The sequence below is a fragment of the Tetrao urogallus genome (genome assembly GCF_951394365.1).
Source record: "Tetrao urogallus genome assembly, chromosome: 10".
NCBI lineage: Eukaryota > Metazoa > Chordata > Aves > Galliformes > Phasianidae > Tetrao > Tetrao urogallus.
The window spans coordinates 10009214-10034515 of NC_136823.1; the positions used below are offsets into that span (position 1 = coordinate 10009214).

The 25302-nt window shown below is 43.7% G+C and overlaps 1 protein-coding gene across 1 annotated transcript in view; it reads left to right on the forward strand.

The window, feature by feature from the left end:
* Window positions 1-1841: 1841 nt before the first annotated feature.
* Window positions 1842-25302, forward strand: part of CHCHD6 (coiled-coil-helix-coiled-coil-helix domain containing 6) — a gene marked incomplete at both ends in the record, with an annotated part of 109893 nt that continues 86432 nt past the window's right edge. The window contains 4 exon segments of the mRNA XM_079540598.1: window positions 1842-1931; window positions 2709-2838; window positions 4020-4089; window positions 4522-4666. Of these exon segments, the coding sequence (XP_079396724.1) occupies window positions 1842-1931; window positions 2709-2838; window positions 4020-4089; window positions 4522-4666 (435 nt within the window).

Here is a 25302-nt window from a genome sequence, read left to right on the forward strand (position 1 = left end):
AGTAAACTGGTTTCTGAGACAGACTGTGCTGTCCAAGGACGAAGAGGTTTATTCTTCTAGCTTTGGGGAAGTCAGCTTTGGGGGAACCTACCTGAGTCATCTGGGTAGGTGGAGATCTGCTGTAGGCGATAGAATCTTCCCATTAGAAAGAGTAGAAAGAGGGGAAATTTGAAACATTTTGGCACTGTGCATCTCTTGCCCCACCTCACTGCTGTTCCTGAAAAAGAATATTGGGGTAAGAGTTCCTGGGGAAATCATCACGCAGGGTGCAGCATGGAGGTATCAGTTTAGAATCATGAGTGTATGCAGCGAATGCATTTTCCATGTAGGGAAAGAAATAGTTTAGATAAGAACACAAGGTTCCTGTCAGTTGACAAAACTATGCAGGCCCTTCACTTATCTTTTATTTCGTTAATGAGCAATGCAGCTTCTCTGTTCTGCAGCTTGGGGACTTTGCCCTGCAGGCTTCTGGATAGCATTGACACCATTAATAATAAATTTTTTAAAATTCCACAAAACTTTTTGTTTTATCGAGTGAAGAAAAAACTTCCACGTGTGAGAGCTGGTGTGTCTAGCCTGCCACATTTCTCCTGCTGTAATGACTATGGAAGGGGTGGACAAGCAACTGGCCTGGCCAAGTTGGTCCTTGCCACATCAGAGAAGTTTCTGTGCTCCTCCTTTTTCTTGCTGTGAGTCTGCATCAGCCACATTTTACTTGTAAAAGGGATGAATGATGTGGTGCCTGAATTGCCCAGTTGCTGCTCTTACTGTGGCTCCGACCCTGAGCTGCTGTTAGCAAGCATGGAGAAACCTGCAGAGCTTCCCTGAAGTCTGTTGGCCTTGGACAGGTCTGAAAGATTGAAATGTCTAAGCAGATCTGCTGTGCAGGTGGTCAGTGTGTCCACACTGTCCTTTGCCAGCAGGACTCCAGTATTTCTGGAGCTTCCCATGTTGCTGGGGAGCTTCTGTGCTAGGTCACGGACTGACCTTCCTTCTGGTGTATTTCTATGTATATAAGGCTTTGGGCTGTATTCACAGCAGGCCTTGAGCAGAAGTGTGTTGTGTGTGGGGGGCGTGTAAAGAGTCTAAATAGAGAATAAATGTATATTTTTGTTTGTAAAATAAAGAAATACAGTGATGTTTGGCATAAACGGTTATACTTTCGTAAATGATCTGTGTTGTGGAGTATTAAAAAAACAAGCTTAGCAGATATTAATGGAGTTACATGGTGCCTTTTTACAAGAGACAGAATTTTCCCTTTCTGGAAGCCTAGGACAGCAGATCAGAGTAAGAGTGATGTTCAGGTATAAGCAGTTGATTTTGTTCTCCGTAACTGGATCCTGCTGTTCCCAGGTGTCTCCAGCACTGGGGGTTCTGCTGTAGGCAGGGTTTCTTCCTTAGGAAGAAGCCGGTGTGGCGAGACTTCTCGTTCTGGGCTTTGGGATGAATGGTGATGGGCTTTTTCAGCGCCAACAGCTGACGCTGCTCTGTCACGCTGCACTCTTGAGAACTCCAGCAATGGGGAAAGTCCCCAAAGAATTACACAAATATTCGCCGCTTGCAGGACGAAGCAGTAGGACGGGGCTGTCTGCCGGCCGGAGCAGGGAGCTCTGGGTATGCCGTGTCCGCGCAGGACGCGCTCGGACGTCCCCGCCGCCGGGCTGCCGCCTCCGGACCACAGCTCCCGTGGTGCCCCGCGGCCCGCCGCCAGTACGGCGCCACGCGATTGGCAGCCCCGGAGCCGCCCGCCAATGGGAGCCCGCGATGTTGGCGGGCGCCGGCAAAGGGGAGGCGCTGCTCGGCGCGGGAGGAGAGGCGTCCCCAGCGGCCGCCCCGCCGGCATGGGGGGCAGTGAGAGCAGCCACGGCGGCAGGAAGGTGTCCTTCGGGCTGGACGAACGGGAGCAAGTCCGGGTGCTGCAGGGCATCAGGGTGAGGCGCTGCGGGGCGGCGGGCCCGGGCACGGCTTTGCTCGGGGGGACGCGGCAGCCCCGGGCCGGCCTGCGCCCATCTCAGTGCACCGTATGTGTGATGCGACTCCGCGCCGAGCTCCGTGTGCCCACGGCCGCTGTATTTCTGTGTGTCTTTGGACGCCGTTCCTGGGTGATGGGCGCTGTGTGTGTGCGCAGCCTGCCCTGCCCGCGGGTGAATGTGAAGGCTGCGTTCTGTTTGGTTCGCCTCCAATGGGCGCTGCTCATTCGCACTGTATTTCTATGGAACAGAATTATTTTGAGATATCTACTGCCTTTCAGGTAGAAATTGGGCAGGTGTGGCTCTTAGTTTGTCTGTAGGCTGGAAGTTTTATTGCCAGTTTTCTGCTATGGCCATCTGCTCGGTGGATGAAGAAAGGTGCTGGCTGCAATCTTTTGGGACTCCTGTATGGCCTCTAATGCCATCCCTCACGAGGAGAACAGCAGAGCACCTTCACTGTAAACGTGGTCAGGCTTCCTAGCAAGGTGATTGGTGCCTCACATCTGTCAGTGTTCAAGAGGTACTGGGATAATGTCCTCAGAAATGTGCTTTAACTTTTGGTTAGTCTCTGAGTGTTCACACAGTTGGATCAGATGTCTCTGATGGTCCCTTCTAACTGAGCTGTTCTGGTTTTGGAGCAGCTTAAAGGCTAAAATTAAATGCCTTTATCCTGACATATATGTACATTAAGTGCTCAGTTAACTAACTTGAGTAATTGCTTTCTCATGTGTGTTTTAGCTCACTGAAGATGTAGTGAATCGGATGAAAGAATCTCAAAGTAAAAGGGACAGCCAGAGGTCACCCCACTTGCCCAGTGGTACAGCTCAATTTTCAACAGCTGCAGAAGGGAAACCCAAATCTCCTACAGGTACTGCCGGTCCCTGTCGGGTCTACTGATTTGACACCTGTAGGGGAACTGTTAGGTCAGGGTTTGAACTGATGGTGAACACCTGGTGAAGGGGTGCGGCTGGCCCAGGGAGCACAGGCAAATTGTTTGCATCTGTGGTTCCCATGAGACTAGGAGGGGTGGACCAGTGTGGGGTCCCCCCTGGGCTCATATAAGCACCAGCTTATATGAAGCTGAATGAAGAGCATCTCTTGGACCTAGGCTGCTTCCTGTGAAGGATTGCCATATAGTTATAGAGCCCCTTCACCACCTGGGTGAGTTCTAGTCTTCTTTCTGTGTATGACTGTTGGCCTACCTGCAAATACTTTTCCTGGTGTTCCCAAGAATGCGTCAGAAGCAATTTTGCTGCTTCCTAAGCAGAACAGCATGCTGCTTAGCACCTGTTCTTGTTATATAGCATGAATGTATCCTGAGAAGAGCTAGTGAAATGCTGTGCTTCTAGTTCTGTTGCTGTGGGACCTTAAGTAAGGCAACTTGTTTTTGTAGGTCTTCTTGTTTTGTCTTTAGGATGCCATCGTTCTCAGATGCATTAAGAAACTTGTATGACTTTGTGAGTGTAGAATTTCAGATAAACATACAGTAAGCAAGGCAGTAATTTTTTTTTACATTATCTTGTGTTTCTTGAAACTTGTTTTACTGTCCCTTTTCCATGCACAGGGAGTATATAATGGATGGGTGGGGAGATGCTGCTTTTTGTTCTTTGGAAATGGTTGTTCTTGGAGGAGAAGCATAGACTAAACACAGGTTACATGATACGTCGAGCGAATGGTGAGAGCATGATTTCTGAATTTGACTTTCCTTACACTTCAGAAAATGATTTGATTTCTGTTGGTTCACAAATATAGAAACAACTAGAAAATGGACTAAAACTACGCTTATGTTTCAGTATAAAACAGTGTCTGTGAGTAACATCCTTCCCTAGGCAGGTATGTAGTATACTTGGTTCAGTGTGCCTTGCTGAAGACAGTGCTGTCAGTATTTCTTTTTTCCACAAAGTCTAATTTCATCAGATTTGAATTTTCTTGAGAATTCTCTAGATTATTATTTATTGTATTGATGGGATAACATGTATTAAGTATTCTTATTAGATGATTCAGGCTGTGTTTTGTATTACAGTTGTCAGTTTTGTTCTTTCTTTCTAGGAATCCAGCCACCAACAGCAAGTAACTCTGGTCAGAAGGCTACAGTTGCAGAGCAGGAATTATATAGGAGGTGAGGTGAAGTTTGAGGAAGAGGGTAATTTAGCTCCTTTTATGCTGTGAAATAGGCTAACTCCTTTTATTGTGGTGCGTCCTTTCATCTTGTCCAAAGCAGTATCTATTTATCTAGCTAACTACTTTCTATTATCGCAATTTTTAGGTGATAATTAAGTACTCAACAGAGCTAAATATAACTGAAATACAAGCCTATATGGAGCTCAGTTTGCTGTTTTAGCCTGGGCTGTTTGTCAGTGAAAGCTGCAGGTCATGCCTGAAGTTGGACTTTTGAGTTTCTGCCGATAACGGAGGGACTGTGAGCAGCTTTGTGCCAAATCGATTATGCATTTGGGGTTTTGCCCTTGTCAAGGATTGTCCATGCTAAGCCATGACCTGGTGCCAGAAGTCAGCTGATCAACTTTTCTGTTTGTCTTTGGCCCTCCTATAGGTATGAGCAGGAGCAGGCTCTGGTTCAAGAGGAGCTGCTCCGGCTGGCCAAAAGAGAAAGGGAAGCAGCTGGTGAGGTGCTGAGTACTGCCCTTCAGCGGGAAAGGAGCAGCGCTAATGAGGAGAGGAAGAGAGCAGCTCAGCTGGTGAGTAACGGCCTCCGCTACGTTCCCATGCGGGACAGACTGGAATCACTCTGCTTGAAGGGGTTCATCAAATGTCACTTGTATGTTGAGTTTAGAAACTGCTTTAGTGTGAAACGCTGGTCTCCTCGTAACTCTACTCCTTGGCTTAGAGTGTAGTCAGCAAGCTGCACCAGTTGTCTCTCAGTGATTCTAAGGCCACGCTTGCAGGGAATGGCACAAGCAATGACTGTGCTGAGGGCAGCCTGACCTGTGGGGGAGAAGGATGAATGGTTAGTGTGCTTTGTGTGTATGGGCTTGTTATGTGAGACAATGTGTTCTTTTAAACTGGCAAGCGTATGAAACAAATGTATGCTTTTAAACTCTGCTGATCTGACCTGTCATGAAGCTTTGCTTTGTGTTCCTGGATTATGGTTGTGCAAGTACACAAATTAAAAAAAAAATCTTGGATATTTATCATCCTGGTAACAAAATGTACTGATGCTTAATGCTCACTTGATACCATTTTATGTTGTGTTCTATTAAATACTGATTACTGTGCCAATGCTGTACTGCCTGTACACAATACAGTGTCTTACTGGAACTACCACTTCTTCCTGACTTGCAGTGGGATGAGGTGTGACAGCAAGGTGGGGCTGTGCTTCCAGCACCTGAGGTCAAACTGCCTGTTTGTGTAAACTGTGATGTTGAAAATCTTTGTTGAGAAAACTGGGTTCAGAATAATTCTCTTAGCCTAGTGCATACTGAAAGAACGGCTTAGGAAGAGGGGACAGACTTGAGCAATGCTTGTTGTCTCTGTGTTCTGTCCTACTGATCTCTTGCTTGCACTTGATTGAACTGAAGAATCTTTGTGTGTTTTTTTTCTGTGTGCTGAACAGCAATAGGCACGGCGTAGCCAGGCATGTGATTTTTGCTGTGAAGCATTTTGAAGTTACAATCATGGAAGTGACTTAGGTTGGAAAGGACCTCAATGATCATCAAGCTGAATAATAATACCTGGGGGCTGAGTAAATAAAATTTAAGTGAAAATAACTGTGCAATGGTTTGGACAGAAAACCCTTCTGGCAGTAACCCATTTCTGACAGTAACCCATGGCAGATGCTTCTGGAGTGCATGAGAATAGAGCAGCCTTAAAGCAGTGCTTCCCACCTGTCTACCCTTGCAACTTCTGCCTTTCTGAGGTATAGAGACTTCTTTGATTTAAAAACTGTTTGATCACCTGGTGGTCAACAGTCGCACGCCTTCTGTGAATGTATTCGTTTGTGGGTTTGGGCCCATCAGTGCCTTCTGACCCCGTGGTAACCTGCAGCACATGACTGTGTTTGTAGAGCTCTGAGGTTGCTCTTGAAGGTATAGCTGGAAACTTCTGCTTGCCATATTGTGCCCTACCCATGAGAAGTCTGCCTGCTTGCTGAGCTTTAGGATAGCGATGTCTGAGGCAGGCTGTTCCTCTGGGTCAGCAGACACAGAGTTAGCTCTCTTCCCACTACAAGGAGCGTTATCTTTATGAATGCCATTAGCAGCTCTGTAAAGAGAGGTGGGGGAAGCTAGTGGATTCAGAAGATAAGGCCTGCCTCAGAAGCAGAGGCCTGCCCTCCTGCAGTGGATACAGAGAGCTCTGAGAGCTGTGACTAACAGAGACGGGCAATAGTTGTGAAGTCTGAGGAAAGTACCTCTAAATTGAGCAGGGGGCTGACCTCCAACATACAAAACCTGTTCTGTTATCTGAATTAGCTTTTAATCCTGCAGTATCGCATGTCCAGGTACTGAAAACTTGATGTTGTGCAAAAATCTGATCAGGCTCTTCCTGTGTAACCTGTAAAATGTAAGTATTGGCCATGCAGTCTGGTGCAAGACCAAGAAACTGTTAAATTTCATTGCTCTTTAACTATGTCTTGATCAGTCATAAATTTAAGACTCTTAAAAATGAAACAGTCCAGCGTGTGCTTCCAAAGATGAGGTAAAAGCTGCTGTCTGTTAGTTGCTAGGTGTCTTGCGAAGCAGGAACTGTTTCTGTCAAGCTTTTAAAATTGCTAGGATCCCTATCAGGTTTGCTTTATCTCAGCTACAGTTTCCTTTCAGGCACCTTATTCTGCTCAGTCCCCTTCGTCTTCCAGTATTTTCTTCCTTTATTTGGAATGGAGGTTGAATATTTTTGCTCACTCTTCTAGCTGCTTTCTAGCCCTCAAATATTAAGTAAATAATGGGTGTGAACTGCACTTCCATCTCATCTGTATCTGTCATCCCTCTCAGGCAGGAAAGAGCAGTGGCAGTAGGTGTACCTGGTGGTAGTCTGGATGCAGGTGGAATGGGAAATTCTCTGCTGTTTATAAAGGAAAGGGCTTTCAGTGTTCTTGTTTTTTGCTATGAGGGAAGTCAGAGGAAAACAGGACGACTCCCATGATGGAAATAAGTTGGTAATTTGCTTCTAACAGTACTTAACTTTGTAACAATTGAACATCATGCCACGTATCGTTAGGAAGGTTTGTTTTATTATTTCTACTCTGATGCTTGCAGTAAGATCCTGAGCTGTGCTGTGCCCTGCCTGTATCACTTTGTCATGGCTGGCTTTCTCTGACAGTTGTCTCTAGCAGTGCTGCTATATTCTCCTTTTAACTTTACCACTTGTGGATCATAAATCCAAATATGATAGCTGTATTTTGAAATGATTTCATTTTGATTGTGCTGAACATAGCTTGTCGTTTAATCTGTTCTTTATGACTTCCATCCTTCCTTTTATTATTGGCAGGATCTTTAAGGCACTTCAGTGAGACTAAGTATTGTGAAGTCCTGCAGAGAGCATGGCTAATGTTTGGTAGGGAACTTGCTGTCTGTTTCTGGGCCCTTCATGGTTTATAGGGTACAAATTAAAACTTGATCGTCTTTTTTGTGAACAGTTCACTGTTTACGAAAGGATGTGGATCCTGTTCTACACTTTTCTCTTTTTTTAATAACTTTGAACAAGGTATTTAGGTTCTAGACAGCTTAGGTTTTGACTAACACTCTTTAACGCTTAAGAAGTTAACAACTGTAAGTAGAAACACTGCAGCATTGTCTTCACTTTGAGCAAGTGTGGCTTTTGGTGACATGTGTGGGACTGGCTCAGGCAGAAGCAGCCTGCTCAGCTGCTGCAGGACAGCTCTCACCAGTTTATATCAGAAAATGTTTTCTTTGTGCATCTCTGCAGGATCACAGTGCTGGCTGGACTCTTCAGTAATTTAATACCACAAGTACTTGCAGGGCAACAAGGGTGATAGGTAGGGTACCTCAGAGCAGGGCCTGCCCTGTGTGACTAATGCTTGTAGGTCTCATGTGCAATCCACAGGAATCAGTCTGTCTTTTTTTCTGAACTCTAGTTTGGCAAACTTCTGAAGTTGTCACAGTTATTTAATTCCTTGGCTGTGTTGTGAATAGTCTTGCATTTTCCTAAACCTCCAATCATTCCTTTTTCATTTCTGATTAATCAAAACCTCATCTCTTAACTTCTTGCTGGTTCTGGCTTTTTTTTTTTTTACCAACAAAAGAAACTTTGCAAGCAAAGCTGCTCTTTTTTTTCTTTTTCTTGGTTTTGTAATCTCCTAATGCTGTGCAATGTATGCACTGTGAGCTGTCGTCTCACAGCTAGTGACTCCCAGCCTGATGGCTTTTGCTGAAGCCTTTGAAACAAATCAATGTGGGATGGGGTTGGAGAAAAGCAGAAGCTGGTGGGGGAAATCCACACGATTAAGCGAAGACATCTCATTACTCCTCTAGAAAGGGAGGATTATAACTTATAAAATAGGAGGATCTCATTTAGGGGCCATGTGTGCCTGTGTTATCAGGACAGAGAGAGAGCAAATAGAATAAATGAAATTAATACTTTGAAAAGAAGCATTATGCGGATTTCAGAATCAAACTAATATGATTTGTGCAAAGTCCCGAAGTTCTTATCTCCCCATTTAATGCCCCTTGGATAATGGCTTTGTCAGAGTTATTGACCGAGAGTCATCGTCTTCCGTACCGCTTGGAAAGAATGAACTCAGAAGTGGGGTGATGGTAGGACAAACTTTGCACCATAATCAGCTGTTTCAGGCAAGACCGAAGGGCATCACTTGCTGTGCAAGAACAGACTGTTCACAGAGCCTGAATTGCTGGGAAGTCCTCCCTCGGGCTGACAATGAAGGATGGCCGGCTGCTCCCAGCCCTGCTCTCTAGCTGGCTGGATGGCTGCCTCAGCTTTCTGGTGGCTCTTTGTGGTTATGCTGGCCAGGAACATGTGTGGGATGAAGTCCTTGCAGGCACCCATCCCTGGGTGTCCCAGCAGCCTATTTTAATTGGTCATAGGCAGCTGGATTCTTTTCAAACAATCTACTGCCCAGAAATAATCTGTTTGCTTTTCAGAGCCTCTCTTCATCCATCCCTAATTGGGGAAAGAAAGGTTGAAGACAGAGTGCTGAGTGGGAATGCCTGTGGTTGGGTCAGCAAGTTTTGATGTTGATGTGAGTGTGGGATTCTGAGCTTCAGGGCTTTGCACACAACATATGCTAGGTGTATGTGGTATGTACATGTTTAATGCATACCAGCTGGTATCTCCTTAGCCTGTTGGAAGGAATAATCCTATTGGCCCATTGGTAGAAAGCTTTATTTGGTCTTCTGGTGACTGCTGAAGCTTCAAGCTCATCTTGCTTGTGTTCTTGCTTGTTATTGACCAGTGTTCCAGTTTAGAAGCAGCTGAACTGGAACTGAAAATGATTTTAGAAAGGTTGCTGAACCTGACTTAATTTCATTTGCTCTGTATAAAGCTGGAGCTCAATTTCATCCTGGCTGGTTAACCCGTAGTTAACCCATAAGCAGATATCTCTGGTTTACACTGTCATTTCTTACCACTGAGATAATAAGCTGTAATGACTGACTGAGCTCCTATAGTAGCACAGTGTTTGTGACAGCATGGGGACATCTGTGAGGTGAGGCTGTTGCTTCTGGGCTCAGGCCTCTATCATCACTTGTGGTTTTTTCCCCTCCCCACGTGCATGAATGGATGCAGTGGAAGGCAGTGATCCTGTCAGCCTTGCCTTATGGTTTGGGCACTGCTCATGACGTGGCAGTTCTGTTTGGTCCTATTTGCTCTGTGCTTAAAATGTAGCACATTGAGCTCAAACCATTCTGGTTTTAAATTTGCAAATCTGCTGCTAGCATATCTTGTTTTTCAGTCTTTAGTAGTACTTTCTGTGCAAGTTTCTTGATTGAAGCTTTTTTTTTTTTTTTTAGTGGGTGAAGCAGAAAACACGGGCTTAAATCTGAAAATATGGGCACTTAGTTTTAAAGTATAGTGCAAAATGAGGGGAAAAAATGGGTTACTTTTTCATGTTTGATTTTTCATTGCTGTTACAGTGATTAGCAATGAGCAAATACACATGCTTATTGCAGGAACGACAACTCGCCTTAGATTCATTTTTATATTTTGTTTGGAGTATGTGATGCATCTTAGCTATTAGGACCTGAATTTGTAATTTGAGTGCTGCCAGTTGTGGAGGCACCTCCTTTTAGCAGGCTGGCTGTTTGCAGAGCACTGGCAGTCTGTGTCCGGAGCTTGTATCCCCTTAGAGCATGCCAAAGCAGCAGGGGGGCTGCCTGGGCTCCTCCAGGTGCTGTTGTCTTGGGAAGGCAGTAACTTCTGCTAGTTTGGAGTTGTGACACACACAAAACTTCAGGAGTAAATGTATGCCCCAATAGCTGAAATACTGTAGCAGAGGCAGGGAGTTCAGATCTTAACCTGTGGTGTCATAATTTCTGCTTCATTTTCAAATAGCCTTATTTTTTTTTTTTTTTTTTAGGATGACGTTTAACAGTTCTTTGGGTCAGCCTTGGTAATTAACAGATGTGCAGTACTGCTTTACCTTTGCTAACCACTGGTTCTGTCTCTGATGAGCTGTCTGCCATTAGGGGTATGCTTGAGTATCGTGGGTGCTTCTAATTAGTAGACAGTGACACACACCAAGTGCCAAAGGTGTTTCCAGAGTCAGACAGCCCTTAGTTCTGCAAGCTCTCTTTTTTTTTTTTTTTTTTTTGGGTAATATTATTTTTTGACCTAAAAAAGTCTATTAAGCAGTAGCATTAATAAGGTTGTGTTCCACTTCTGTGCATTTTTAATGCCTGATACGGAGACCTGCTGTGTGCAAGGAAGAGTCGTTGTGCTTGGAAGCAGTCTGCAGTGCTTCCCTGGCTGAGGACTCTGCAGGCTTTTTTATCTCCATTTGTTGCTTCCTATGTTGCAGGCTATTGATAAGTGAATTAACTAGCTGGATTGCAAGTAGCTTCTGATCCTGTTCCTTTTATTCATCACTCTTGTTGTATGAGTTATGAAATGCTTTTCCAGTCTTTCCTTTGATGTTGATCAGTTGGACTTCAAAGTTAGCGGCCTCTTAATCTGCAGCCTGTGAACGGGGCACCCCTTGTTTACCTCTATGGTTGGTTTTCCTCTCTGTCTACTGCCTTCTGCTATGGCAGTGGGTGCATCTCTGCAGTGAAAGAATTCCTTCTTTGTATGAAACCATCGAACATTTAAGGAATTCCTACACAAAGTAATCTTGCAGTATTAGATGGTGAACTTCTGATCTCTGAAACACCAGTGATGTCTAAATTTAACTAAGAACAGCTGTAGGGAATGTTTATTCCTATGAAATAACATAAAAAACAGTTATTTCTCCTTTTTCTCTTGAGGAAAGGCAAAAGTGTTATCTGGCTTAGGGGTAAGATGTGGCATCTTTTCTCCTTATTTTCCCTGCTACTGCTGCTATGATTTGTCAGACATTTTTATAGCATTTTTCTTGAACAATTTCCAATTTCTGCAGCTAGTTTTTTATCTCCTGACTCTGAAGGTTAATTTGTGTTCGGAGACTTTTTGCAGATTTCAGCAGCTGATGGTCGTTTGTGAGCTTCTCATTTTTGTAGTCTCTTGGGCTAGGAGACCTTATCACAAGGTTGGCCTCTTTAAATCCTACAGCTGCAAGAAATTGAAGTTGTCTGTGGTGCTGCCTAATTCCCCTCTCTTGGCTTCAATTCTTCTCTCCCCCAGTTTCACATCTTTTTGTCTACTAAGTTCATATATTACACAGAAATTTCCTCCAGATTCATTTATTCTAATTAAGGGTTACTGGAAAGCCATCCTGTCATTTAAGAAGTGAAAGATAGGATTAGCCTTCCTTTTCTTCCTGTCTATGACCACATACTACACTCAGGAATGCATTAAGGTGTTGTAGTAGGTTTTGCTTTCCTTTGAGCCAGTATTGTGCAGAAGTGTTATTGTGGAATGAATTTGTTGTAGGTATGAAGGCAGAGAGTGTTACAACAAGCTTGTTCCCACTAGCTTGGTTAAACTTTATTTTTGGATTATAATTTTGCTTTTCTCTTCTCTGTTCTTGGGATATTGCATACAATGAGGGCAGTGAGGCACAAGCTGCCCAGAGAGGTGATGGGTGCTCCATCCCTGCAGACAGCCAAGGCCAGGCTGGATGGACTCCGAACACCTGATGGAGCTGTGGGTGTCCCTGTTTGTTGCAGGGGAAATGGACCAGGTGGCCTTTAGGGGTCTCTTCCAACTCAAATGATTGTATGATCTAGCTGATAATTTGGTTACACTTTTCCAGTATTTGTTGTATTCTGTCTACGGAGTGATGGTGTTTGAAACCTGAATTGATGATCCTTAGGAAGAAGGTTGAAAATTTTCTTGATGCTTCAGAATTGAAGTATTATTTCAAAAGAGAGCAAGATAATGAGCTTAAAGGGCTACTATAATAGCTAGGCAATAAGTTTGCAGTGAGTGGATGTTGCACTCAGATGTGAGGTAGGTGACCTGCCACTGGATATCATTTCTGTCATTCCTTGAACACCATGAGAACTTAATTTGGTGCTTCTGCCTTGCCTTGGAGCCTCAGTCTGTATGTCATGGAGTGACCCTACCTGGCAGTGGAGAGGGTGGTTAGGAAGATGCTCGTACCTGAGTTGGGGTGAGCATCATGCTCTGGGGATGCTAAGAGAGAAAGGCTGAGGGGCTGTTTTGGATCTTGGTAAGAAAGTCTGATGAGTGTCTTAAAACAGTTGTTTAAATGAGGCAGAATAGGAGGAGGGATATAGATAGTGTATTGATAAGGTGTTCAGTTAGTCAGCTTCCTAGCAGCCTAGGGCACTACCCGTGTGTACAGCACAGCCCTGTGGGGTGTCCCAGTGGGTTCCTGTGCTGCAGCTGCTCGTGTAACAGGTGGGCTTCTCAGACCCTGGATAGAGCAGCTGTGTCCTGATCAGAGGCACAGCTCCTCAAATCAAGTGTCTTTCAGCAAGGCTCCAGTGCTAGCTGAGTGTACATGGTGTGATGAGAGAAATCAAAATAAGCACCGATGTTATTTCTTTAACGTTCTTTAAAGATGAGAAGTGAAGCAATCTGATACAAAGAACAAATTTCACTGAGGCTTTTCCCAGTTCAGTTATACCCTCCGCTTCTGCTGGGCTTCCTAAAACCTGCCTCTGTTCGCTGATGAAGTTTATTTTTGTCCTTATTTGCTTCCCTCTGCCTGTTCCCCAAACTGCAGGGCTTGGCTCTGCTGCTGCTCGCTGGTGGTGTTATCAGCTGTGTGTGCAGAGGGTGAGATTGCAAGCGCCGCTGTTCTCTGCGATTCTAAGTATCAGACAATGTTTTACACGGCGTCCCATTCTCTAGCTGGCTGGTTGGACATGATGTTGGTACCTTATCTTCGCGCTGACACACACTGGACATTAATAGAAATACATTGCTGAGGAACATGTGTGGAATTTCAAGCAGGCTGTCTAGCTGTGCTTTAGATAGTCTATTGTGTGCTTAACCTCTTGGAAGAGGTTTTGATGAGAAATGCATTATGTTAACTCTTGGGCAGCTGGGTGGACTCTCTTAGAGTTTCTTATTACACTCAGCATAATATCTTCCTAATTGCGTGCTGCTGATGGATTTTGGAGTTTCAGCAGTTTTAAGCCTATCTTTCCACGAGCAGCATTCCCACTTCCTAATGCAAATTCATAGAGTAGAAATAGCTATGCATGCTGCTTGTGGGGAGGGGGACCAGAAGGGACTGAGCTGCCAGCAGCCTCATTTATCTTTGTTTGAAGTCTGTCCCTGCATTATTTTTGGCTCTCTGATTGACTCGCATCAAGTAAAAACATGACGTGGATGCCATTGCTGCTATTTGCCAGGAATTCCTTCTGCTTTTGGAACACCTCAGAATTTTTATTGTTTACTTTGTGCTATATACGTATACTTTCTGTACTTATTTGTTATGAGCATCTGCAATTACCTCTATTATTTATGAGTACTGAGTAAAACATGATGGAGAGCAGCTTCTTAAAAGGAACTGTACTAAAGGAGAGGAAGTGAGATTATGACTTTCTCTTTGATTTTTTTTTTTTAAGACAATGAAAATAGAACACCTGCAAGGCTGTGAGGGAGAGAAGGAATTGGAGAACTAGCTGGCTTTTTCTTCGTGTCTGAATGTCACACTGGGGGCTTTTTTATCCTCAAAGATACGATGATGATGGACAAACTTGAAGGATGACGTTCTATGAGTTGAGAGTAAAAGCTGATCAAACAGATGGATAGAGCAGGCCTATGTATAATTAGTGTCCGAAAGTAAAAAGCTCCACAGTTTAATACTTGCCCAAATAGTACATTAGACTAAGGATACATTTGTTAAACAACCAGTGCTCTTGCAATTAGGAGTGAGCACTTGCCGTGTATGTTCACTGTATCTTCAGCTTAATGCTTTTGCTGTGAAAGTGTTGCTACCTAGGAAATAACTTGAAGCCCCTTTCTTTTTCTGTGCACATAGGCTCATATGTCTTCTCTGTCCTTTTCCCTCTTCTGTAGCCTTCAAGCAGAATGGATTTGTTCCTCAGCATTCATCTTGCTATAGCTATAGTAATTTGGCAATGTCAAGCTGAAACTGTCTCCCCTCTGTAGTTTCTGAATGTCCAGTGCACAAGTGGCTCCTCACAAAAGATGTTCTCTTCCCTGTTGCAGACCTGAGCAATCGGTCACTTTGTATTTTCCTATGATGTGCTGTCCTATTCCAACAGCTAAATAAGGGAATAGGAGTTTGGGAATGCTTTTTATTTTTTTTTTTTCCTTCTCAAACAACAGAACCATATTTGTGTTGCAATTAAACACTAATATTTCTTATAACCCATTCCTTGATTTTTATTTTTTTTGGCAGAGTAAAATATATATATTTTTTTTTTAGGAACGAAACTTGAAAAAAGCACGAGAGACTTAAACTGCAAAGCAAACTAAATCTTCAAAGATAATAAATATCAGTCCAGCCTGTAGTTTTCTGTCGTTGAGGAAGTTGCCCTTCCCACCTCTGATGCCATTTCCTGCTCAAGGCTCAGCATTTGGAGTGTAACTTTTCAAAGCTTTATGCTACTGGAGTTTATCATAGCAGGTTAAAAACCTACTTGCTTGTGATATCCTGTTGGAGGGTGACCTGGAAGGGGTGATTCTCTGCATTCCAATAAGAGCTTAATACTGTTTCTTTCCTGGTAACAGAAGTGAGATGCGTCAACACCTTTTGCTTCTGAACAGCTGGCAGATAATCTGCAGCTACCAGGCTCTCAGGTCGCTGTGGCCTTGTTCCAGATGCTGTGGAAGGTACAATTGCAGTCTTGAAGCTGTTCACAGCTACCTGCGTTTTCTTTTCTTTACAATAGCCTAGATGTACTTTGCCAAGTTCTATGCATCTGGGGCAAAAACTGAGTTTTCATTGTAATTAATCTGCAGTATCAGTTTGTGCTTGAATTAAGTGAAGCCATTAGCCCTGCTTAGGCTTTAATGTCGTTTTTGGGAGCAGGCTTACTTTGGAAGGTTAATAAGGAATGTGTTAAGGCACCTGGAGGGAAAGGAGCTCTAATGGTCTCAGCTACCATTCTCCTTTGTGTGGATGGGACTAGTGGTTGGTAAACGCTTTGCTGCTTCAGGCCTTTCCCATGCTGGCTGTTCCCTTAGGAAAGGAAGTAGTTCAAGGGGTACCTTGGGTCTTCTTCAGATGGAATTAGAGCAGTTAGATGGAAGACTTTCTTCAACACAGCCTCACTAACATAAACTCGTCTTAACTTCAGTGTTGTGTCATCAAATATCTTGGAGGTAAGTAAAGATGGCAGATTTGTCCAATTGCACGTGTACATGCAAGAGCAGACCAAGCTCTGCCTTTATGTTGTGTTCACATTCAGCAGTTAAATCTGTTTTTTGCACATGAGTTATGCCTCACTGGTATTCTTAAGCTGCAGTGAAAATTGACATCTTTGTTTAAAAAAACCAAAGCCCTTCAGTATCAAACCAGTCTGCTGCTGCTCATCGGCCAGCAGATGTTGCTGTTGAGCTTGGTTAGGTTTCAATGTTGAGTTCAGCAAGTCATTTGCCTATTTTAAGAGCTGTAATGCAGACAGATTTGAACTTAAATTTCCTGCTTGATAATTCCAGTCATCTACTGGCAAGTCAATATAGTGGTACATCTTGTATACTTGTGAGCGTGGATAAGAAAACTGATATTAGAATGTCTTTTGTGATCTGTACATTATTACTGTTTTTTTTTTTAATTTCAGTATTGACTCTGAATTCTTTCTCACTTTCAGTGAAGCAATTCTTTTTTTTTTTTTGAAGGAAGGAGTTTGGCTTTTCATGTGAGTCTCTAAAATGAGTTGGTGCAAATGGAGTCTAATAAGCAGCGTTTTCTCATTAATAACGCTTTGAATTTAGGATCTGGGAGAAAATCTGTTACATTCCTCGAGTAGAATCTGGGAGATGAATTATGGATTTTCCTGGGGTCAGAACCACTGCTCTGCCTGGGCTGCTCTGTGTGCTGATCTTGCGGACTGTTGTGCTGTTCCATTCGTTGGGATGTGATTCTAGGTGTAGCACTCCTTGTGACTGGCGATTTTTGAAATACATTTTGGTTGCCTGGCAGTACTGATATCTTCACTGATATCTTCACTGAGCTCTTATGTTTTTTCCTACTGTCAAAAGCAGTTTCAAAGAAGCCTCAAGAATTTCCAGAAGGTGGCAGTGGAAGGACACCCACAATGGCTCTGCCAGGAATTGGCCAGGAACTGCTGAACTCTCAGATTGCCTGCATACCGATGAAACGTCTCAAAGTTTTTACTTATTTGTTTTCATTCTGACTCTAGCTTCTCCTGGAATGACTGTAATATTTTTCAGAATGAGTTTACCCTGTGTGTTGCAGTCCATTGGTTTCTGTGGAAATACATCACTTAGAATTGTGAAGGCACTGTGTGCTGACACAGTTTACAAACTGGAAATCTGTGTTGAGTGAACCTGCTTCTGTCTTCTCACCGCTCTTGCCAGGACGTGTCATCTCACTGAAATGCATGGCGATAGCAGCTGGGGAGTTTGCTGTGTGCTCAGGCTGCAGAGAAAGGACAGCGTGGTTGTCAGGACTACAGGTTCCTACACAAATGATGTGGGATGTTCCTAACCACTTCCGATTCCTCTTTGGTCTCCAGCACACTTGTTTACATTAGTACTTTTTGGAGGGGTAAATAGCTGCTGCTGACAGCAGGTTTGGTCTTGGAAGTGGTGGGAGGATAGCAGCAGATGCTGTCCTAATGGTGTCTCATGCATGATATCTATGCTGCCTCCATTCCTCTGATCCTCTTGAAGAGTTGCTGCTTTGACCTGTGTCCTAGCTCTCTAATCTTGTGTAATCTATGAAGCTAAGCATGCTTAAAACAAAAAAAAGTTGCCCGTTTGATTATGTGCAGACTGAGAATGCCTGTACTGAAGAAACAGTGGAGTTTAAGCAGAAGTTAGAGATGTAGTGAGGTGGAGTTGGTTTCTTCTCCCGGGTAACAGAGGTAAGGCAAGAGGTAATGGCCTCAAGTTGCACCAGGGCAGCTTCAGGTTGGGTTGCAGGAAAAATTTCTCTCGGAAGGAGCAGTAATGCATTGGCATAGGCTGCCCAGTGAGATGGTGGAATCACTGTCCCTGGAGGTGTTCAGAACTGTGGAGATGTGACACTGAGGGACATGGTTAGCAGGCATGGCGGGGATGGGTTGGCGGTTGGACTGGATGATCTTAGAGATCTTTTCCAACCTTAATGATTCTGTGATTCTATGTATGTGCTGTGCTGTTCTGAAAGAAGTATCTCGGGTCAGTCTTTACTGAGATTGTTTCTGACTGACTTGAGTGGTTTGGAGTTTAAAACAAAGGTGATCTAGCTGGCCTCGAACAAAATGAATTGTTGCTGCTTTCAGAGCAGAATCTTCTCTTGAGAGAGAGAAGTTGGTGGTTGGCTTGGATCCCTGCAGATTTTTAGGGAGGAGATTTGTATCTTTTCATCTGTTTTCAAGAGGGAGAAACAAGAGTTATAAAAACCACTTAAAGGTTCAGTTAAGATTTATTCTGGCTGCATAACTGCCTCCCATAATAACTTTAATATGCATCATCCTGAAACTCCTAATTGGCCCTAGTGTTGGCAGGGCTTTCAGACCCCGCAGAATCTCCAATGTTCAGCAGCTTTTAGGAAGGAATGTAGCCAGAGGAGCACAAAAGATGAAATGGCTGCCTTTATAAATCCTAACTGACCTTGAGAGTCCTTGTTGTAATGAGCAGGAAGATGCTGTGGAGAGCCATCTAGACAAGAGTGGTGGTGGAAAGCTGTGTAGGAGTGCATTTGGTGAGGTGGGAGGACAGGCCCAGGAGACCTCATGGACTTGGTGAGAGAAGAGGGTTTTCAAGCACCTACTTGTCCTGTTGTTTCTCTTGTTGACTGGAGCCTTGCCTGTACTGGCACTGATTAAAGGTGATTTGTCTGGTGGCTGTCGGTGGGGGTGAGCTATGGAAGGCTGGCAAGATTGCATTAATTTGACCCATAGGAGCTGGTGCCTTTGCCTGGAAATGATCCCAACCAGTGGTCCCCGCTAGGCTGGCAGGTCCCAGGATGGCATTCACTGGATCAATCGGAGACTGAAATTCTCTTCAGCTCTTCCTCTGCTCCCTCCATCCCTGGGGCTGAGGTGGGAGCTGGCTGTTAGATACTGTATTGTTTTTGTGAATGACAGCGGGTTGTCATTGTCTCCCTCCTGGGCTGTTAGTCAGGAACCTTTTGCAGACCCTAAATTCTCTTTAAAACAAATCATTTGGCTTAGTTTATTTCATTCCATTAAGTAATTTCACTGCTAATGTATAATTATCTACAGCAGTGACACTCGTCTATGCTTTAATTATCGCAAAGCTGCACAATTCCCCCTCCCCCCTGCCTGGAAGTTGTCGCTTGTGCAGGGTGGTTTTGCAGAGATAAGTGTGTAATAACATGGCAGTGCTTTGGGCCTCACAGTACTCAGGCAGTTGCTGATTACTAAATGTAGGCAATAGAGAAAGGGAAGATTTTGGTCTCTGTCTTCTGTTAGTGGCTCTTACTGAAGTGGAGTGAGATATTGAAAAGGAGGAAGCTTATCAGAATACAAGCTTGAAGATAAACATGTGAGCAAATGCTGATTGGAGGAGTTACGCTTGCAGGTCTTGGGGAAATTTGGAAGTACAAGTATTTGTTTTTCTTCTGAAGAAACTTAAGAAGTGAGGTGACCGCGATCTTGGGCAGCAGCCCAGGAGCCCTGGCTTTGTTTGAGAGAAAATCTTGCTATTTCTTTTTTTCTTTTAGCCTTCAAGTTTCCAACTCTGTTTTCGGTAAGCACCCTCTCTGAGCACAGAAGAGCCCAGTAGAAGTCTTTGATCCAGTCAGTCATTATGAGGAAATGCCACTGAGACGCAAGTTGTTTACTCCTAAGTTGGGAGAGGATTCGTAGCTGAGCGAAATACCTGCTGTTTCTTAACACCGTGCTCTCTCATCTGACAAGGAGTGTTTTTGGTTAGTGGAGAAGATGTGGTCAGTCCTTGGCAAACAAAGGACAAACAGGCAGTGTCAAACCTGTGTCACTGGAAGGTGAAGGTCTAGGAACAAAATGTTTTTTTGAGACTTCAAAAAATCTTGCACTATCTGAATGAGGAAAAAGCTAGAGGGGGCTCTTGATTGTGCCTGCCCTGTTTCACAAAGCTTAGAGAAGTGGATTATAGATGCCTTGTTTAACTTGCAGTGATGCCCTGAGGCTTGTGGATGAAGAGAACCTGGAGCACGTGTCATAAAGATAGCAAACTATGCGAGGGACCAGACAGAAGTGAGGACAGCATAATGAAGCAAGGTCCGTTTATTATCTTTTAGTGGATGGAAATGAGGCCATTTATTGGTGTTATCTGCTGGCAGAAATGTTCTGCCAGGTACCTTTGTGTGGAATGCTGACCAAGATGTGCAATACAGAATTGTGTTCCAGTTTCCATGCAGACAATCCATAGGAGTGAAATTAATCTCTTACATTCAAAAGCATTGAAATCTTTTCCCTGTATTGTTATGATGAAAGCCAGTTTCTGGTTGCTGACTGGCAGGAATGAGGAAGGGAGGAATATACAGCTTGTGTTACAACTTCCTCAGTCTCCATGTATCTGCTGGGCTTGGCTGGCAGCACTTGCACCTGTTAAAGCAAGATTTCTTTGGCCCAGAGGTATGCTGTCTATTTTCTTTGGCCCAGGGATGTTGTCTTATGCCTCACTTGAGGACTTCGCAGCTTGCTGATCTTTAACTCCATCAATCATAGGCTTGTTTTCTCTGGTACTTATTGATGTTTTATGTATGTTCTAGATAAAACAAGCTGGCATATGGTGGTCAGTTTAGCTTTCTTCCTCTCAGGAAAGGCTATATTAAGGACTGTGCTTCCTACAGGAACTTATATTCTCACCCTGGTGAAACTTAGTCACTTGAAACTGTCTTTCCAGAAAGCTAAACACCATTGCCCAGCTTCTAGATGTTTCTTCTGTAATCCATGGATTACAATGGCAACGTATGCTTATGTTTAAAGATTTTAAAGGTGGCAGAATGAATCCTGGAACAGGTGCTTGGGCTTTTGTTTTTGCTTAGAGCATGCTGGAAAACCCTCTCAGAAAAGCATAAATACTACTTTACACACATGGCGAGGGGATGGCGTGGGCACCCTGTGAGAGCACCTGGGGAAAGTGTAAATGATTAAAATCAGTTGTGTGTGTTTGTGGGGAATGACAAAATAAACATATACTGTAGAGCCTGAGGATGTGCAAGAATCCAAGCAAGTGGGGCTGAAGGAGAGAATAGCACTGCCTGGATTTGTGTGTGTATGTAATGCTAACAAACTCAGGAGGCAAAAGCAGGTGTGGAAAGAGAGGATCCCAGCCTGGCAAGTCAGCTGCCAGTGTGGCTGATGATTAATTGCCCTTTTTAAATTGCAATTATGTCAGTCATGGAACCCGTGAATATTAATTCCCAATTTGCTGCTTGAAAAATTGAACAATGATGAGATGGAGCCATTTTACTGATGTCTCAAAAGTGGGCTAAGTGCTACAGCTAGAAGTAATGAGAAGGTATGCTGCTATGACTGTTTGCATTGCTTTGTGTCTGTCTCACCTCTTTTTCTGTATTTCTGTTCCTTTCTTCAGAATCCTCTCAGTGCTTGCAGCAGACTTTCCGCACTGATGTTAGGTGGCCAGCTGGCAATGGAGTGAGTTAACACTGCAGGCAGTGTTAGTTACCTGGATTTGGTAGATGGCTTTCCACTCTTGGTTGCTGCTTCAGGAGTTCCTTATAGACTTAAGAATGAAACAGGGATTTTAAAAAAATGTATCTGTTGATTGCTGCTCCATCTCTTCCTCTTCCACTCAGATGTGTGTAACTTCTCATTCTGTTATACTTAGATCTGAGTTAATTTTCTTGTATCCTTGGAAGGATATTACCAGGCAAGCATTGCTGCACTGTGACTGCTTTCCCTTCCACAATCTGCACAAAGACGTGAATGATGAAAATACTACTTTTTTCTGTAGCTGCAGAACAGAAAAGCCCCAACCCCAGCACCCTCTGTCCAGTTCTTGGTGTTTTTTCAGTGTTTTCAAACTACTGTGCCTTTCTTCTAAGGGTTTTCTAAGCCTTCAGTTATAAGTGACTTTAAATGCCCATGTATTTCATTGTATGCTTTTCAGGTTCTGACTTTTGATTTGTAAGAAGCAGAATTATCCAGTGGAAATTGTATGAAAATTCAGTCTTCACTATTTGTTCTTCTTTCAGATGTCCATTTTGTGTGACAGGCAAAAGGTGACTGCTTCCTGACTAATTCTCAGAATGGGGCTATTGACTAGATAGCTGAAATGGGCATGTAAACGACAGCTTATGACTTGGTATTGGCAGAAAATGAGACTGTAACCAGGTGAATGTTCTGAAATTGGTGTAGCTTTTTCTACCTGAAACGATGCTCCTTCATTTTGATATCCTTGGTGTTGTGTGTACAAAAGGCCTTGCAGGAGAACCATGCATCCATATTTAGGAATATCATTAGTTTGTTACTTTGGATCAGTGTTTAGTGGTCAGCTTCATAAACCACTATCATTACAGTTCAGTTTAGCCATTCATCAGTACAGTTACTTCCCTGCTGAATTAAAGGTGCTGCATGGTAACCCCTATGGAAGCAAGGGATTGGACTTGAAGGCTATGCGTTCTGTGTTCACTGTGCTGGAGAAAGCCTAGGAGACAAATGGCTGCAGCAGGAAATAGGTTAATTAAAAAAGAAAAAAATCAGGTTTTGCTTAGTGTTGCCCTTTCTTGGAGGAAAGGCACAGGGCAGACAGTTCAGCTGACATCAGTAAATACTTTTCTCCACCAGGTTCAGGTTCCTTCTGACTTCTGTTCTCCCCACTTCTCAGCTCTCTTGTTTTCATTGGACCCTTTCCTTTTGGAAAGCTCTAAGCAGTCACGTATTGCTACTATTGCCCTTAGAGATGGAAATGCAGTTCATTTTATAAAACAAGTATGTTGAATGGAAGGCTTTTTAACTACCAGAGTAGCTTCTTGTCACTGTTCCTGTGGGTGTCGTTTTTATCCTCCTCATCCTTCCTGCAGTAAGTGTACGTGGCCAGGCAGGTTGCCATCAGAAAGTAAAGGTGTTTTGGAACAAACCACGCTCACCATTGCTGTTGCGTCAGTGCTTTTCGGTTGTTAGGGACTGCTGATGGAAACTGAAACTTGAAATGGCTCTGTGTGAAGTAAAGAAATGACTGTAACTTGTAAGGTGACTTAAAGGGGCAAGTGGCACTGTGGGAGGCTTGGGAGCAGGAGGGAGGATGCCTGCCTTTGTGTGTAAATGTGTTTTTCAACGTGCGGTTTTACTTTTTCCCTTTTCCCCAACACGATATCAGTAAACCTTGTCCTTCTTTCTTGGCAATGCCAGTGCTTGTGATTTCAAGGTAAGCCCTGCTTCCTCCAGGACTGTGCTCTGTGAGGCTCCTGCCTGTACTGCTCCAGCACTGTGTGGCATGGAGACGTGGGGGCACAGGAGGGCCCTGCTGCCTGCCCACCTGCCCCCCATCTGTTTTGTCAACAGAAAGAGCTTTGCAGAGCGGAGCAATATTTTGCAATTGAGTTTCTCTTTTGAAGACTCTCTGATGCTAATGTTGATTTAATAAGGTTCTCTCGTTCTCTCTCCTTGCTTAATTTGAAATGTCTAATTTTGTGCTTCACAGTTCTGAGCACAGAATTAGTGAGGGAAGAAGAGCTGGAGGCAGGGGGAGCAGAGTGCCATGCCAGGAGTTGCCAGAGGAGATTGATTCAATAGAATGAGAAGGTGCAGAAGGTTATATGGCCACAGCTCAGCAACGTGTTGGTGGTACTAATGAGAAGGAAAGCTTGGGCCTTTTAGGATGTTGTAAGGCCCCCATAGGTGTATAACCAACATTAAATGGAAAATGGAGCACAGGAGCATTGGTTCTTTGAGTGGGTTTTTCTCTTGATTTTTTTACATATGTGGTGTGTGTGTGTACATATATAACATGACAGGAAAGTTATTACTGTGAGATAAATATGCTTTTAAAGGTTTCTATTCTAAAGGTTGTTTTGCTAAGTGTGGCGTTTACTTTCGGAAATACTGAGAGGTTATGACAGATAGTGAATTTGATCTTGCTGATTTATTTTGTCTATACCTGGATGCTTTAGTTTTATGTGAGCAGAAGAAGTTATTGACATCCCTGAAGTTATTGTCATCTTAAGTTCCTATGTTACTCTAAAGATAAATGTAAATTCTTCAATACCACAATGCAAAAAGATTAGCTAAAATATCATACAAACCACAGTATTAAGACAGGCTTCTTCCTTTTGCTTCCTGTGTTGTTAGTTTACCTTTTCTGTGCCTCTTAGAAGATCTATGCAGCAGAGTTGACTTCTGATTTGCTTCTTGCTTGATTTGGATGACCAGTCTTCTTACAACTGGGTGGGCAGTGTAAATGAGTACAAGTTGTGTTCAGCTCAGTTTTATGAAAAGCTGCCAGCATGTTTCATTGAAAACCTCATTAAATCACAATTAAATCTACAGGAAGAAGTAGACCATCACAGTGAACACTTGATTGATGGGGTTTATAGCTTTCAGTGCTTGCAAGGGGAATAAGCTTCTTTCTGCTGGGGTTCATGGAAGGCTGTGGCAAAGACTCACCACAGAATTACCAATAGTCTGAACAGAGCACTGGAAGCTGCTCTTGGACCTTATCTGCTCTCTTCAAACGCCTCAAAGGTGATTGCAGTGAGCAGGTTTGGTCTCTTCTCACTGGTGACAGGATGAGGGGAAATGGCCTTAAGGTGCACCAGGGTAAGTTTAGGTTGGATATCAGGAAACACTTCTTTACAGAAAGGGTTGTTAAGCACTGGAATAGGCTCCCCAGGGAGGCTGTTGAGTCATAACCCCTGAATGTGTTTAAAAACCATTTAGATGTGGTGCTCAGGGATGTGATTTAGCAGAGGGTTGTTGGGGTGGTATGGTCAGGGTGCGGTTGGACTTGATCTTTAAGATCTCTTCCAACCTGAGCAATTCTATGATCTCTGCTTCGGTTTCTTCTATCCCATGGCCTTGGTTAGATATGTTTCCCTTTCTTGTCCTAAACTCCTGTAGAATGTAGTTCTCACCCCTTTTCCTTCACATGCTGTTTTTTAGGGAGAGAGGTAATATGGCTTCAAGTTGTGCCAGGGGACTTTCATGCAGGATATTAGGAACAATTTCTTCTCAGAAGGAGCAGTGATGCACTGGCACAGACTGCCTGGGGAGAGCTGGAGTCGCCGTCCCTGGAGGTGTTCAAGAACCATGGGGATGTGGCACTGAGGGATGTGGTTATGGGCATGGCGGGATGGGTTGATGGCTGGACTTGATGATCTTAGAGGTCTTTTCCAACTTTAATGATTCTCTGATTCTTAGTAGGAACTGAACTTACGTCATTGCTTCTGGACTGTACAGAGTCATTTCAGGCATTTGGCTGTAGAGTGCACTCGTTCAAGGAATCCTGCACATGAAATACAGTTGCAGTGCCAGCCGTTGGTACAGATTCTAAAATAGCCTGAACCTACCTTTCAAGATTTCTTTTTCCATTCCTTTCAGGGCCCTTAGTGACAAGCCTTCAGGAATATTTGTCAAATCACTTAGCAGGCTGGTTATTTCTAGTCTACTGCACTGGTCATCTTATTTGATCAATAAATCAATCAACAGGTTCTAAAAATTACTTTCATTGACTTTAGAGGTGT